General features: G+C 39.2%; 1 protein-coding gene across 1 annotated transcript in view; it reads right to left on the reverse strand.

Moving 5' to 3' along the window:
* SEL1L (SEL1L adaptor subunit of ERAD E3 ubiquitin ligase) overlaps window positions 1-16757 on the reverse strand; it is a 33009-nt gene extending 16252 nt beyond the window's left edge. Inside the window, 11 exon segments of the mRNA XM_036383782.2 lie at window positions 219-373; window positions 681-762; window positions 1382-1441; window positions 1523-1576; window positions 3026-3188; window positions 4905-5010; window positions 5602-5769; window positions 8933-9023; window positions 9026-9154; window positions 9505-9542; window positions 16609-16757. Coding sequence (XP_036239675.1) covers window positions 219-373; window positions 681-762; window positions 1382-1441; window positions 1523-1576; window positions 3026-3188; window positions 4905-5010; window positions 5602-5769; window positions 8933-9023; window positions 9026-9154; window positions 9505-9542; window positions 16609-16702 — 1140 coding nt within the window. The 5' untranslated portion in view covers window positions 16703-16757.
* Between the last annotated feature and the right edge of the window lie 930 nt (window positions 16758-17687).

The following is a 17687-nucleotide window of genomic DNA, read 5'->3' on the forward strand; positions in this document are numbered from 1 at the left end:
CTAAAGTTGTTTTCAAAAAAGTTTGCATTTTCTGTCCAACTTCTACCTTAAACACACTAAAACATAAATCTCTTCACATAAAAACTAAGGGGGAAATAGGAAACAGCTTGATTCTGGATGAAGAAAACACTAAAGCTCCAATGTCTTTCCATATTTCATAAAGCTGTTCCTGTAATTCTTGAAAATGTCTGAATGTCATCAGGTGAACTGAATCTTACCTGTGCTTGTACATCTCCCTTCTCTGCTAAAAACTGGTAATACTGGATCAAGTCTTCTTCTAGCATACCACTTGCCATTCCTGGATTTTCTACTTCATCTGCTAAGCGAATTCGCTGAACCACTGTGCCACCAGTCAAGGAAATGTCACTAGCAACTGAAAAAGAGATGAGATCAATTTTCAGACAGGTTTTTTCGATACAGAAGTTACACCAAAACTTAGTAAAACCAGATGTCTACAGAGCTTCAAGCTGTTACTCAAGAGAGAATTAATTACTTTGATACCCTCCACGACATTTCAATACAGATAAAAATAGCATATCATAATGCAGAGCCATAACTTGTTTAATATCAGAAATTCTCTATTTATACTATTAGCCTTGGAAATACTTTAGAATCTTCTAGTTGAATGATGAAGAAGGACACAGAAGGTCAAGAATGTTACCCTAGTAAAAAGTTGTTACCGTGATTAGCTACAAGTCGGTAGTGAGTGAGAGCAGATTCACAGCTCTGAAGGACTCCTATCCCAGCCCAGTACCGGTAACCCTGGAAAGGAAATGACAAATATGGGACTATCAATTACTTGAGAATATACTGCTTGCAATGTTACAAACTTCTTTCACATTACTTGATCAAGATTTGACAAGACAACAGGCTGGACAAAGGCCATGAGTCCTTTGTAGCTACATAAAAAACCAATGACTGACACTATTAAAGGTTAAACATGGTCAGTATAGTTCAGATATTACTCAAGAAAAAGCAAATAAGTAGAATGATGCTTAAGGGTGAACCTGTAAAGCCTTTTATTTACATATTGCATTTTGTCTTTAATCTCACAATACTGATTAAAACAGCATTTTCTGTAATGATCTCTTTCATAGTTCTCATTTGAATACAAAAATTTTAAGTCTGATAATTCTGATTTAAGTCAAGAGATTTAAACATCCAAATTCCATCTAAATTCATAGCGGTGCATAGCTTAAAATGAGCAGACTCATCCTTGAATTAAAAATGAATAATGGGGAAGATACTATTGCCCACTCAATGCATGCAAAATGATGTAGTATTTGGACAGGGTATTCATATGAAAGGAAATCATAACACTGAAAATGTAGAAGTACAAAAACACTCTTGCATGTTTACAGTTTTTAACCATGTTACTTACCAAGATCATATGAGCGATCAGATTTCCTCCTAGAGCTCCAAAAGTGTAATACACCAGGGCCTTAAAACAAAAATCATTGGTTATTTAACATCAGCCCCCAAGAGAAAACACAAGACCACACACTGAAAATTCCTAAATTACCTTAGCTTGACTCGAATTGACTCCTAGGCCAGATGCATATAGAAATCCAAGTGCCTAGAAATACAAAAGCACACCTTTTGAAAAACCACAGATCAATTCTCCTGGAATACATGGGCATAGAGATTCAAAGCTGCAAAGAGTATGCCAAGCTCTACCTTCAGTTTGGTGCTGCCTATATGTATGCTCTTCCCTGCCCCTTTCCAAGTTTCAAAATCATTCAGTTGCTTAGGATGCTAACATAAATTAGTGTTTCACCAGAATTCGGACAAGTGAATCAAATGCAAGGAGGAAACTTTTCAGAATATCAAGTGTAGATCCAAAGGTCCCAAAAAGTGAAAGTATCCCAGTTTAAAGACCCTCAAGCGAAGCTAAGCAGTATCTGTCAGGTTATTCATGTACCCAGTTTGCCTCAGACACCAATGTAAACATCTGTGAACCACAGCCTTGCATAGAAGACTTGTACTGTTTGATTCACAGATCTTATGAATCCACAGTTTTGCATCTGCTCTGCCACTGGTTACTTGCAACTATAAATATAAACAATCAGAATGCTCTGAGCTATTTATCTGATGTTCTTTCAGAAGTTATTTTTGTTCTTAAGATTTACATAGTTATTGCTCTATCACACCTGTTACAGCTGGTAGCTCAGAATAGAAACTAGTAGCACAGAAGCTAGTGTATAAGTAAAGATGTCTATATTTCAGTGTTCTAAGACTATTCTAGGCAATCTGAAAGCATACACAAAAATTATCTCATGCAGACAGTATTGAATTTTAGATCAATAAAAGTCAAGTTCATCACTGAGAGACAAAGTCTGTAGAGAAAACATGCTCCTACTTTCTATGGTAAATGGGTATTCCACCATTAAACAGGTAACAGCTGTAGATTTGGTAGCCAAAGAGAAGAGAAAGTTAATAGCTCCTTAAGAAGCTGACATTTCCAAAACAAGTGATAACTAAACAAGAAGCATATGCAGGTATGAGATATTAAAATCATTAACACTCATATTTTATGACATTTTGTAACAGTAAGCATGAATAATTCTGTGTTCAAAGCCACAGGGACAAAGCAAGTCCCAATCCACTAAATACATGTCAAGTTTTCTAGGAGTTTTTATTTCCTAGATTATAAACTGGTGTCATCTCAGATAAAACTGCAAGTGAAAAGTCACAACACTGCACAAAAACCACATAAAAAGTACACAGTTTCAGTAGGTTTGTTGGCTGGACTCACCTATATATACTTGGTGTTTTGACTTATACAGCCAATGTTGTCAGTCATAACAGGGGAAAAAAATTTAAAAGACCAGCACCATCTCATATTACTGGTAGTTAAACATTTTAAAACTCAAACAGAAGATGTGTTTATGCTTACTTTGAGGGTACAGGTGCCATCTATAAAAGCACCCTAGAGGAAGTACAATCTAAAACACTGTATTTATAGATTATATTATTTCATTTATTAACCTACGGAAGCATCTGTAGGATCTAAGGATATACATACCATTTGTCCTTTAGGAGAACCTTCTTCTGTTAGTTTTTCAAACAGTTCTTTTGATGACTGGATGTTCTGCTTCAGGTAATCTCCAAACAACAAAGCATAAGACACTTTCTCCATGGCCTTGGTATGATTCATGTCAGCTGCTTTCAGAAGATACTGATATGCTCTTAAGAAGAAAATTTCTTTGTCAACTTGAAGCAATGTAGCAAATTCCATTTATAAACGTGAAGATTCTGGAGAGGGTTTTGTTCCTCTGTTTTACCTTTATTTTCCAAAAATGCATCTACCTACAATCATTTGTTCCAGCTACAAATCATCAACATAAGCAACAACACATGATTTAGTTAATGGACAAGCTGAATTTTAATGTTTGCCCTACTCCATAAGCAAAGCAGTATGCATTTCCTCTCCTCTAAGACATACAAGAAATGTAAGCTCAAATGATCATATTTTTGTAGCAACAATTTTTAGTTCTGTACTAGGTGTCCAGTAGAACCACTCCGGTAACAGTCTCGTATATCACAGTAAAGAGAAGCAGCCTGAGAAAGACAATGTATTCTCTACAATCTGAGTACAAAACCACTCCAGTGAAAACACCAAGCCTTGGGCCCAAGACAACAGCATATGTGATCAATTTTGTGCTGAAAAAGTCATGCTAACAAACAGGGGGATCTCTGGATACTCCTCTTGCTATTTCACTCTCAGAACTGGTAGCCCATCAAAGCAATTTCACAGCAATTAAAAACCTCCTAACTTTACACAGGGTTACACAGTATCAAGCAAGCCTGCTTCAGCTTAGCCTCAGGGACCCTTGAGAGCACTCCAAGATTTTCATCTACCTCTCCTCCTTTCAATACTCAGGCACGTTCTTGTTCTTTAGGACAAACTGAGGCATACCTGGTTCCTCACAGAAGTTCATCTTCTAAGAAAGTGTAAGATATACAAGAGAACTAACACCTAATATTGTTTTAGAATTCTTACACTATTTTATAGTAAAAATACTGCTCAGAATCCAACAGATATTGCCTCTCTTTGTCTTTGCCAAGGTGCAGACAACTTTAGATGTTCCTCACTTTCCCTGGCAAAGTAGAAATACACTCCCTTATTTCCAAAAATGAATCTAAAATAGTTATAGTCCTCACATATTAATCAGCAGAAGTCACCACTTACTGAGGAAGTTGTCAGCATGAATAGGAGGAAGATCTAAATTAACAAAGCAATTCTAAATTACAGTGGTAAGTCCACAGCTATTTAATCAGTAATTGTATGCCTTCAGAAAATAAAGTAGAATGAACAGAACATTAATTTCTAATGTTTTTATTTGTCCACAAGCATTACCCTCTTCTAAGAAAATGAATGATTAGAATTATAATGATTTGTTAATTTTAAGTTTAATACTATTTTTATGGTGACTAAAACCATCAGAAAGCAGGAGAAAAAACAGAGCAGGACAAGAAATGCCAATTTTTCCCACTTCATCTTTGAAGCAGAATGAGAGCCAGACTGCAAGAAGCATGTGAAAAGGGCAATTATCTCATATCATGTTCTCAGTTTTTTTCCTGGCCAGTTGCCATGTATAAATTGGAGCTAGAGAACTGCAGCATCACCTTGCATTAAGTCAATGTTTTGATGACACCCACTCTTCAGAAATTAATCTTACACAATTTTTACTGCATTCAAAGGAATGCAGGCATAGTTGTTTTTTTTTTTTTTTTCTAAATACCCTGTATTTACTATCTATCTTCTATCACTGCATGGTTTGATGGTGAGTCCAATAAAGCTCAAAATCTCACGACAGCTCATTCAAGTTCTTTTTGAGTTAAGCAAAAGTGACCAGCCATATCATCCTTCTTCTGTGGGGGGGCAGATGAGGTATACTTACACTTTCTTCTGAGCCTTTTTACTACTTTCATTAAGGATTTTCATTCCAATCTGATATACATCCTCAGCTTCTTGCATCTGCCTTCTCTTATTAGACTGCTCTTCAGCTAAAAAAAAAAAAAAAGTGTACATTAAGAGCTCAAATTATACCACTGAAGACTGTCTTCTCAAAATTCCTATTCATTCTAAAGGGTAAGAACAGCCAGAAACTTGCTTTTGAAGACCAATAAACAAAGTGATTACAAAAGGCTGTCTAATGGATGTGTTTGATATATTAACAGATGATTTCTTCTTGTGTGATGTCTCATGTATAGTTTGCTGATAAAATCTTCTTTTTATTCCTTGCTCAAAAGCAAGCTGTGCAGGTTCCTCCTTCAGAAGGACATTTCCTAGAGAAGGGTAGCCTTTCTGTAACAAATCAGTAAGTATAATGGACAATACTGTCAAAGCCCTATCCTGCTACAGCCTCAGAAATAATTTTATAGATGCCTTCATTGCACGATTTCCAAATCAGGTCTGGGAACTGGCATTTTTTAAAACTTCTTCATCATGAAAACTTTGCCTTTATAACTTCTTGTTTATTATGGTATGAAGTGGCCAGAGACTTCTACATCCTGAAATCAAGAGCATTAAGAGGACTGAAAGTACAAGCCTAAAAAAGCATTCCTTGAACAAGAAGAAGCCAAAAGGTTGCTTACATTCACAGAAGCCCCACTTTTGATCTTTCTTGTAATCATAGGTTGTTGCACACCACAGCCTGCCATCTTCCCTCCCATCGGCAGTGCACTCTGTATATTCCTTCTCCATAAACAGAAATGGAAAGTGGCAAGGTTCACCATCTGCAGTGCCTCCAATAGCTGTCAAAACTGAAAAGACACACCCAGCAATTACTCTCCTTTATTCCCAAATTTAAATCATATGTTACAAACAGAAAAGTATTCCTATGTTGTTTTTAGGCACAATCACGACAGAACACCACGCACGACAAAATGTTATATTGAAAGTAGTGGAGTAACAGCAGGGAGTACACTCGAACACACAACTATATGAAAAGATTTAAGTGAAATCAGTATGATGTAGATGAAAGGATTCGCATCACTATGAGTTTGGTAATTTTCTACTCTTGAAAATACTAAGATTAAAATCATTATTTCATTTTGCCAATATATTTAGTTGCTTTCAAAATGGTTTTGAACAGCACAATGTATCATTTCTCATGCACTAAAACTTCAAATGCTACTGATTCCAATATCACAATATTTTTAAATAAAATCAATCTTCTATGAAGACTAAGAATTCTCTCCGTAGGTTTTGAAGATGGAATTATTTCAGTTAGACTTTTATAAAAGCTTTCCTCTTTCACTTAGCTAAATCCAACAGTTGGGTTCAGCTTAATTTGAAAACATTTGCAAAATCATGCAATTGACAATGTCAATTATAGAGTTTTTTCAAGTTAACTCTGTAATTTTTGTAGTTACAGAGAAAATTAGTTCTTTGTTTGAGGGTTTATAATTGAAAGGTCTAAAGACTATACTAATTTAAATATTTTATGTTGATTTTTTGAAGCAAAGAAAGTCTTCAGGTATAGCTGGACCTGTTCAAACTGCTCTTCGTAACTGGATGCCCTGACACAGATTCCACCACATCACTCCAAGTTAATTACATCACAAGAGAGAAATTGTTATTTTCAGTAACTGCACTCAAAAATCATGTGTTAATATGCAATTAGCCCGGAATAATTTCAGACATTTGTTGCCTACAAAGTAATATATGAGCTCCTGCTAAGGGTTCATGTAACAACAACTTATGGGACCTCTAACCACTGTCATTTGAACAAGCTCCAAGTCCAGGAGCACTCCTTGAGAACTCTTGGTTTTATTTGTACTGTTTTGTACCTTGTCTCCTGTGTGGAAAGCAGTTTTACAGAGGCTCTGCAGAGGAGATGTAGCTGCATACTAAAGTTATGAAATTACTCTGCCCCAATGCTCCCCTCTTTGCATTTTTTAAATTCAAAATTCAACCATAATGCTGTTTTTGTTCCCAAATAATAACAGAGACTAATCCCAAGAGCAACATAGCAATGCAATCAGAGGTTAATGTTCACAACAGTTATTTATATACTTAGACATTGATAAATACTAAGTGAGGCAAACAATTTACCCAGAGGATAAATTAGTTTTTGTCAATCCAAATGCTCCAGAAGCAATTTCCCTCTTTACTATCTCTGAATCAAATATGTGGTATTTAATTATATTTGTCCTAATTTACATATGTCTTGTTTCATACTTTAAGCTGCAGGAAACCCAATTATAGATTACTTACAAGTACTGGCAATATTACTGTAAGATTCTTCCAAATAGGGAAAGTAAGTGCAACAGGAATTGCCAGCTCTTTATAAACTTGTGAGCAATTTTCAGCAAAAACTGTTAGTATGGAACTTCAGTGTTATAAAAGCCTAAAACACAAAATAGCAATAACTAAAGAAATATAATTTTCTTTACACATGATCTCATCACTCATCAGAAGAGAGCAGGATAACTTTCTTAGAAACTTAAAACCTTTACTAGCACTAATTCTAAAGAAGTGACTTTTTTATTCTATATCCTATAAAACATATAGGGAAATTTTCAGGATATACTTTTGTTCCATGCAGTGTTGTGACCATACACAGTAGCTAAACTGTTTTTAGAAAAGCTTTTATGTCCCTTAATGCAGTCCTGTCACCAGTAGTTCATCTGGAGGTGTAACATCTGTACCTCAGATAGATGCCAGTTAAAGCATCTGTAAAGCTGTCCTTTAGCACTCCTCTCTCCTAACAGAAAACATACACTTCTCTTTTAGAATTGCTTTTTTAAATGAAAAATCCCTCAATCCACACTGCTTATTTAATTCCTAAGATGTTCCAAGAACTGTGCAAGACTTAAACTTATGGTTTTTGAAAGTCACTTGTAGTATGTTGATAGGTAGTTAAAAACCTTAGTTCTGAGGAGCCAGTCAGTTGGATATATTTTTGTATGAGATTAAAACGATCTCAAAGTTTACTTTTGAAATAGACTGCACTGACTAAATATGGTGCTTAGCTCACTGTTTTGTGGCAGAAAGATATTTAGAGGATTTTACATACTTTTTTCCTGTACAACACAGCATCGAACAACAACACAGCAATGGTTAAGCCTATTACTGAGTTTCCACAAACTGATATTAGTTCTGCTCTAATAAGGAAACAGCTTAGAAAACACTCAGTCATTACATGATAGAGCTCATTTAATAGCTCCTGCTTTCTTTTGACATTTCAGTATGAGTGAGAAGACAAGTATCATTAGTACAACATAACTGTATTTTTCAGTAATATTGAAGATTTACTTTTTATGGACAAGTAAAAAGGAAAAGTCTGCTGCATAGGTTAAGGTACGCAACTGTGCCATCTTGTTATTATCAACTACTAACTGCAAATCAAAAAATCATGTAATAAAAAAAGCCATATATATCCTGGAAATTCTGGCCCAAGACATAAGGTATTACCTATATTGACAAACTTCCTGAAGTTTACATGCAGTTCAGATGCTGCCCTGAGGCTCTCAATGCTGTTCCAGGAAGCTTGTCTTTACATTACTATTTGTTCCTTTTCTGTCAACTCACCAGGCAAACAGCCACGGGATTGAAAAAGACTGATGCAAATTTCTCTTTGTATTGCTGGTGTACATACAGAGCACAGAACCTGTAATTGACTTCTATTTGAAGAAAACAGGGCCTTCTTTATTTGATGGTTAAAGCTTTCCAGCAAGACATAAGAAAAATAGAAAATTCTTTCAAATGCATCTGAAAATAACTATTCATTTCAATTACAGTACCTTTCAAATATTTTGATGCTATTTCTAATGAAAAAGGCAGCAATTACCACTCCACTGCAGAAAGGTTAAGACACTTGTTATTTCATATGTTTAAAATTACTGTTTGTGTTCACCCACATGCTGGAGTTACTCAGTCTCATCTATGCTGCCACTTGTTCAAAAGTCTGTAAGCAGTTACCTGGACTCTGTATTTCTGCTTCTTCCAAATCCTTATTTAATAGATTTGACACTTCTAGAGAGTTCAACTCTTCCAGTGAATTCTCTTTTTCTCTTCTTGACTGTGAAAGCTCTCTTCATTCTCTGATTGAGAGTCTGATTTCCCAGATTCAAGGAAGATCTGACCTGCGACCACTCGAGTTCCTGTGGAATGATCCTTTACCTGGTCCTCTGCAGATAAAGTCTGAAGGAAAGCAGCCACATAATTTAGAAGTTTAGAAAGAAGCAGCAGCTGGCTTAAAATCCATTTAAAAACTTCTTAAAAGATACAGTTAATTAATTAAACAGTCAAATCAAAAGTAAGCTGAGCTACCTCTATCAGTTCTCACTGCCTGTATCCCTTTCAGGTCTTTAAAAAAAAAATGTTTCAAACTTGTAACTCAGTATTAATTTCTCTGATGCACAGAAAAAATTAGTGAGACAGCAAGAGCTACAGAAAAACTTAAAACCTAAAATCAAATTATTGTTCTGAATTTCAGTCCTTTGCTCTCACTCAACAGGTAAATCAGAATGACTAGAAACTTATCTCCTCACCTTTGACTCCAGTGATTCATCTTGATTTCCTTCTTCATCTAGAAGAGACATTCTAAGTCAGTAAAATGCTTTTCCATGAGTAACTATCTCAAAAATAAAAGCTTTATTTACAATACTGTACCATAGTTCTGAAATATTCTAGTGTACTACTAAGTTGACTAATACACTTCAGAAAAACCTTATAACTGTGACGAGGAGGAATCAAATGTTTCAGAGGTGATTCTCTTGCTTAGCAAACATAACACTGTGTTCCATAGTGAAAAAAGTGTGGTTTTTCTAAACCCAAGTCATAGTCTGAATGGTTCAAGTCCAAGTAAACTACTTAAAAAGGTGTTCATCAAGTGAAAAAGGCCCGTGGAACATAAAGTTTTTAGTCACCAAATCAGCCTTAGTACCAACAGCTTCAGTAGTGACCAGAAAGTTGTATTCATACCCTCATGCTTATAATTAAACATTGTCCTTTTTAGAACGCCAATTCATTCTGCCTGACCAGCATATTCAAACCTTTATATAGAGGTTTCTCTTCAAAACTGTGAGGAATTAGTTTGTCTTTAAGATACTCTTCAAGAGATGCAAGTCTTGTTTAACTGTCATCTTTCTTGCCTAAAAGCCATGTGATATTTGATTAAAAAGACTGGAAGGGCAAGAAATGATAAACAAGAAAGGGTATTAGGCAGACATTAAAGGAATACATGTGAAAAGGTGAAGATAATTAGAAAAGCTTATTTATGACAGCTTTATCATTGTTTTTCTGAATTTTTTCTGCAGCAATTGTTCTGCTCCTTTAACTAAAATGGGCTTCAAACAACTTGGTCTGTGCTATCATTTTGATGGGAAACCTCTAAAATTAACATCACTGAGATGCGACTGTTCCGAGTCATCAGTGTCTGATACCACCTCATTGCAGCAAACAAACCTCCCTACATTTGAAACAAGATGCCACAGGCCTCCCTCTCTCTGGTACACATCCCATATTAAAATAAAAGCTCAAAACAAAGAGAACCACTTAGCAAAGCTGCCACTAACTCCTCCTAGCCTTAGAAATCCTCCTTTTTGAGGCTCTGGGGTACACAATGCCCTGTAGCAGTGGCAAGGCAAAAATGGGCTGGAGACCTGCACTGTGACTGGAAAAGGTGTCTAAACTGATAGAAACTAATACCCAGTACGTTTAGTATGTTACAGTTCGCCATGAAAGGCTACCTGCACAAACACTTCCAACAGTTTATAGAACTCTGCTGACTCCTGCAAGCACTTAGCAGCAAACAAAACTTGCACAATTTTCATTCTCGTGCAAGTAAAGTGCCTTACCAAAGATACACCATCTCTGAAGCAACAAATTCTAAACATGACACTTCCTCGGGTCATGTTTCAAAGCCTACTACTATAACCCTTGCAATGAAAGGGTTAATACTGGAAATTGCTTTCTGGAATCTAGATTCCATATTGTTACTTGAAGTACAACCTTTGGTTGGAACAAGTGAAAAGATGAGGGAGAATTCAACTTTAAGCAGCAACAGTGTAACAGAAATTAAGAAAAAATGTGAAGACTTGTAAGTGAAGCTGCAAAACTGTGGTGATGAGTACAACTGAGACATATAAATAACAGCCTGTTGAGGATGGTGAAGAGGACGTAAAGCTCAAAGAGTTTGACTGCCAGCAGTCATGGAATTAAAAAGGATCGGGAACAGTTGATGTGGGTAAGCAGCTGTACTCTACAGGTCTGAAAATGAAAATGTGTAGAACACTTGAGGAAAACTTGTGGAGACAGCAGAGCACTCCAGATCAAACACACCCTGCAAGGAGCAATCAAGATAGCATAAGAACAAACACCAATTTGGAAAAAAAAAACCACTATGAGGCATAAGGAAAAACAAGGCTAGCTGCATTTTTGGCAGAGACCTCAGGGCTTAGCAGCTTGAGGAACCAAACAGATAAGGGTGATTGTGATAAATCATAAGAAGTTCTGCCACTGAACTTTGACACTCCAGATCATGATATGACAATTGGTCTTTAAATTCAGCAAAAGTACACATACATTTAGGATACTTGGTGGTGTTTCTATTTTGAAATTATGAACGAAGTTATCATTTACCATGTTTCCCACATATCATATTCTATTATCCTAAATAATTTTGACCTAGACCAAACACTACCTTCAAACATCAGAGCTTGTCAAGATATCCAGACATGCTTCTGGAGAGCAGGAAAACTAAGGGTAACCTACCCAGTAGCTCGTATGCTCCTTCTAATATATACAAAGCACTTAAAAAGTACCTGTTATTGCAGTAGGAAACATCATGTTTGGTTTTTTTGAACAGCTACACCAGCTAGGCTGATTGCTTTTGTCTGTACAAAACCAGCCTATATGCCTGACAGCACAAGGGCTTTCTAACATTTCAGGAAAGGCTTCACTAACTGATTTCAATCTGTGGTGGTAGGTTCACTTTACGTCAAAAGACCACACAAAAATAAATATAAATAGGTTATACTGTCTATGCACACATATAAACCAACAATTTTAGTAAACCTTTTGCAAATGAAGTTGCAATAAACTCAAAGTCAAGAGACACCTGAGCAACATCAGGTAGAGCTCACTAAGTGTTTGCTCTTTCTTCTTTGAAAGTAAATAAAACTATTTCCATTCTATTGCATCATTTAAATTTTCTCTGAAGAAACCAGCTTTGTTACTGAGAAGTTGTAGTTGAACGACTGTTTTCAAACGGTGGTTCCAAAAGGCACTAAAGCAAACCAAAATATTAATTTTTCTTAGCTTTGAGACTTTTTCTAAGGTAGGCAGATGAGGTTGCAGAGATAATGAAGAGCATGACTAAAGGAGGGATCACTTACAGCCTTGTTGTTTGACAGAACTGCTGACTAACATGCACCCACTTACAGAAGTGCGTTTACTCCTATGAAACTGTTAAAACTATTCTGAAAGTGTTAATGAAAGGTCCATGAAAGGTCACAGCTGGGCCCAAGAACAGTTTATTAGTCAAGGCTGAGCTATTGAACGAAGTCACAGATGTTATGTTTATGCACCTGTTTCAGAGATTAAAGCTGTTAGTTTAGCTTGTTTTTCCACCTTCAATTATGAAAAGTAACTTAGTTTTTTTTTTTTTTTTTATTATTATCATTTGGATCTGTTACCAAGGCTGTCTAATTCCATAAACCTCCTCTAAAAAGGCCAAGTGGAAATTAATCTCACAATTTGTAAAACAAGTTAGGGAGTAAAATGATCTATTAAAAGGAAAAGGTAGGCAAAAATACCTGTGGCTCAAGTGGGCAGTTGACAATGTTGTACAGAATGCTTCCCTTATAAACAGTGATGAGCTGTAGACATTGCTGGGTGCTCTCACATCCAGCTAGGACTTTAAAGCACTTCACAGAACCAAAATCCTTTTTCCACCATCCACCAGCTCATATAGAACTAAAATCAGCCTGAAAAAGTACTAATTTTTCCTCAATTAGAAAGGCCAGTGTTCAAGCATGCTATGTAAATAAAGGAAAAGTACTCTGGCAGGTTATGCTAGAGAAAAAGATCCTACCGTATGCTGGATAAAGCATCTACCATTTTGTGGGAATTACTGTTTTCAAGAGAGCACTAAGGAGAGAAGGGTAGAAACCAGAAGAGCTATGCAGTGTGATTCAGCAATAACGTCATTAGCTTCAGGGAGTTCAACAGCTCCAAGGTTTTGCTGTACTAGAAGAACACATAACTAACATCCCATAAACCTAAAGGGCTGCTACAACCAGACAAGAAATACCACGAGTTTCAACGTTACAACGGTCACCCACACTCAGGAAGTAGCCAAAAATTCAGTAAGCGAAGCAGTCTCCCCCAGCTCTGATGAATCCCTAAATGATTACTGTTCTAAGTTTCCTTCTAATTTTTGCCAAGCTCTTCAAGCCTCAAATACTGTGACAACAAAGCAACTAGTGGGCTTCTGCTGAGAGCAGGGATCTCCCAAGTGGTGTGCTCACCTCAGGGAGTATGCTAGCCAACCCACTGGGGCTGCAGGAATAACATACCTTTCAGACTGTTAATACATAAAACTTTCCTTAATACAGCGGTCATTCCACCAGTATTTCATTCTTCTTTCATTTGTGTTTTTGTGCATGTCTTATGACATAATATGTTAGGACAAGAGTATATGAATGTTTAACTTACAAAAAAATACATGTAAAATGCATGTTCAAAAATCTGTCTCTGGAGAGGGGTGCATGAACAGAAATGGTTTGGCAGTGACTGCTTTAGAGCACCCGTGAGAGATTTTCTGTAGTATTTCTGGCAATTTCTTTCAGTGTTGTTTTTGTGCAAGTGACTAGATAGACATTGAAAGAGAAAGCAAATTCTGTTTATCCAGTTCTTGCAGGAAAGAAGGAAATCTAAAGGAAAAAATTACCTCAAACTGCTTCTCATCAATTTTTTCGACTGATATATTCAGCATTGAAACAGACTCAATAGCATAGATGCTATTCCCATTAAAACATGCAGTGAGTTAAGTAAAATCCTTAAGTGGCACCTATTCAGCAAGAATAGTTCCCAAGTATCCTTGGCAGCAAGTAAATTGTTCCCAGTTACAATCTGTGCAACATATTCATTTTAGTTCAACTAGAAGATTAAGATATAGGTCAGCCCTCACCCTGAATAAAAATCTTTTTTCCAGTGTCCTTGCAATTGCTGGCTAACTAGTTACAGAACTTACTCTCCACGAGTTCCTCAGTAGCAACTGAGATTCCCAACCAGGCAACAAGGCAAAGAGTTAAGGGAATATTTTTCTATCAGGTAAGTAAAAACAGAAAAGTGAGGGAAAACCACTGAGCTCTGTCTTATGAAAGACCAGGTACTGAAGTTCCCTACAGGTATATGAGGGCGCTCATTTGTCCCACCAATCTGTGGGACAGCATAAAAACATCTGCCTATTGCTGAACTTAGCCATGAAACACGTAGGACTCAGAGGAAGCATCACTTCCTCTCTTCAGGCAGAATGAGAACATTTTTACCCCTTAGTGAACAAGAGGAAACAATCTCACTAATCAAATAATACCAGCAATCACAAAAAAAGAGGGTTTTTTCCATGTCCTTAATGAGTGATCAGCAGGGGAAGGCCATCACTCCTGCAGTGACCAGAAGACAGCCAGTTTCATCTGGAGAACGCACACATGCTTAGCATTTTTTAGCTACTTTTGCCAGTGCTTCTTAATGTCTTTCCTCAGTCACTATTTTAAATGCCTTCATAATCTGCAGCAATATCATGTTTAAAAAAATAAAGTGCCCCTTCCCTTAGGCTTGAATTTTCTTGCATTCAACTTAAGTTTTCAATAAATTGATTTAAACAAAATTTATTACAATAGAGTTATATTTAAAACACTCAAGTTATATTTAAAATATTCACTACTAAAAAAAGTCCTCATTAAAACCTCTTCCTAAAGTTAGAAAATGTCATACTTGGACCATTTTTACTCTTTCTTCTTAAAACCCCTCCCACAATACTCACATCCCAGATGACTCTTTCCAGAGCAGACATCAGAAACAATTACAGACATTCAGGGAAGCATTTATTACACAGTCCCAAACTTATACTCTAAGACAGAAAGTCACACTGCTACTGTGGGAAATCAAAGCATGAAATGAGGACAACTTTCAGAACGATTCTTGTCAAAAACTGGGCAAGAAATGTATTCCTCTCACAGCTTTCTGCCAAATTATGGACTCTCAACATCCTCTCCTAATTAACTGTAGACATCAGTAAACAGTCTGACATCACAGTAGCAATTTTAGTTTGTAAACAGCTCCTAGGCCTACATTCATGTACTGTGCTTTCTATGGCTTATTAATTGTATTAGCTCAATTGAATCTAAACATTTTGTTTACACAAGCTGAATTAAACTATCAGAACTTCATGCCCACAAATCAACTTTGTGATAGTGGACTAACAGTCAAGGTGGGAGAGCTGCATGGTAGCACAGCCACTGATGCACACACCTGCCTAGCCCTTATCACCTAACTTCCACGTACACAACAGATGGTTCATCTGACACTCACAGTCCCATCTCACCTCAGCTTTTTTCATCATATACACTATAAATGAGAGCATTTAGTTCAAAAGTTTGGCTGCATCTCTCTGGTTTCACAGAACTTGTGTGTATTCTTTCCATAACTTCCAAAGTGCCCTGCTGGCTTATAAAGCAACCTACAAAGCTCATATAACCCAGTAATATTACTTTAAAGTTCAACTTTCTACTGCATACAGGAAAACGAACCCCGAAGTACTGAACTTACCTCTAACGAAAAGGTTAAGTTACTTTCCTGAAACAGTGTAAAAGCAAATCCCCAGTAGCACCGCATATGGCTGCCGTTAAGGTAGTGGCTTCTGGCTTTAAAAATAAATGCACTGCACATCCCCCCACTAGCCCATGGTGGAAAGAAGGGTGTGGGAGGTAGAAACCCCAGGAAAGGAAGTAGATGACAACACATGAGAATCAGACAAAAGACAAAACCCGAGCCGCATAACAATAAAACAGGGACGGGAAAAAAAATATTATGGGGACACAAAACAGGACGCATAAATGTTCTCTACGTATCGAGGTGAGAAAACCGCTCTAATAAGGCTGAAATCAGCATTATCAGCGCCTCGGGGAGAAAATTTCGTTCTACGGAGAAAAAACGCCTCATTTCGGTTCTAAGCAGTACAAGCACTACGAAGTGGGCTCCTAACGAGCTGCTAAAAGGCAGGCACCGCACCGAGCAATGCGTCCACCCTTACCAGGCCTAGGGAGCAGCGCCGGCGAGGCCGAGCCCAAGCCAGCCCGGTCCCGCCACCCGCGGCCCCGCAGGTGACAGGAGCCCCGCGCCCCCCCGCTCTGCTCCGCTCCGCCGCCTCAGCGCCCCGGCGAGGTCGGCGCTGCCCCCACGCACCCCAAAGCCCCGGCGAGAGCACCGGGTCACCTCCCCCGCTGTCCCCGCCTCCGCTACCCGGTGCAGGCGTCAGGACCCGCACAGACACCTCTGCGCCCCCCTCCCCGGCCGCAGGCCTCGGGGGGCAATGCCGCCGCAGCGCTCGGGCCCAGGGGGGCGTAGGGAGGCGGGGCCGCGGTACTCACCGGCCGCGGGAAGCGCTCCGACCGCGGGCAGCGCTCCGGCCGACAGCACGGCCAGGCACAGCAGCAGGGCCACCCAGCGCGCCCACTGCCCCATCCCGCTGGGCTCTGAGGGGCCGCGCCGAGCGCCCCCGACTCCGGCTCTCTCGCCCCGCCCAGCGCTCCGCCGCCACCAATCAGCGGCCGCGCTGACGGCCGACTACGGGCCGCTGGCAGCAGCACACGCAACCCCGGGGAACGTCCGGCTCTACATGGCCCGCTCCGATTGGCTCGGCGGGGGCCCAGCTCGCCCGCCACGCCCTCCCGTTAGCAAATAGCGCTGCACGTGTCTCCGCGAGGGCCGTTGCGCCAGCTGTTCCTTCCGAAACGGCGCCTTCCCATTGGCTCGTGCGCCGTTCCTACAGGACCCACAGTTCCTTGCGAGAGCCGCGGCGCCGCCTGGGAGCGTGTGCGCCTGGGGGCCGCGGCGGGGCAGGGACTACGTCACCCACAATCCCCCGCGCTGAACGGCGCAGGGCGCGAGCGCGGCGTCGCCGCCCGGAACCCCGCCCATTCCAGACCGCACAATTCCGGGGCATGGGATACGCCTCGTTGAGTAGGAGTATGAAAACGCAGCATTGTCTGCCTAAACCAGTATAGATGGTGTACGTGAAACGTAAAGAGTTTTAGTGCAACCGTGGGACGCAACACTTCACTTCTCATAGGAATTGCATCTCTCTCTGGGTCAAAAAAAGCAAACGAGGAAGAGAACTAACTAGGAACCCAGCCTTTAATGGAGTGAAACGTGGCTGGGTGGTAAATGTCACCTCGTCAGAGGACTGTCCTGTTACACAGTGCTGTGCTGAATTATAAAGTGCGTTTTTCCCGCTCTGTCTCAGTAGTGTCAAGCCGCCTCAGCCTTACAGCGCTACACTTGGGAGCTCTGCAGGGTGAGTGGCCGCCAGCGGCTGTTTATCCTATGGGACACCGTGGCAGAAGCTGTGGCGAGTGCAGTCCCACCCTGCGCTGGCTGAGGGATTTTCTGCCTCCTCCAGCAGGGTCCATAGGCAACGGAATGCCTGCAGACAGGAGGTGTCTAAAGA

Source organism: Molothrus ater, chromosome 6 (assembly GCF_012460135.2).
Source record: "Molothrus ater isolate BHLD 08-10-18 breed brown headed cowbird chromosome 6, BPBGC_Mater_1.1, whole genome shotgun sequence".
Classification (NCBI taxonomy): domain Eukaryota; kingdom Metazoa; phylum Chordata; class Aves; order Passeriformes; family Icteridae; genus Molothrus; species Molothrus ater.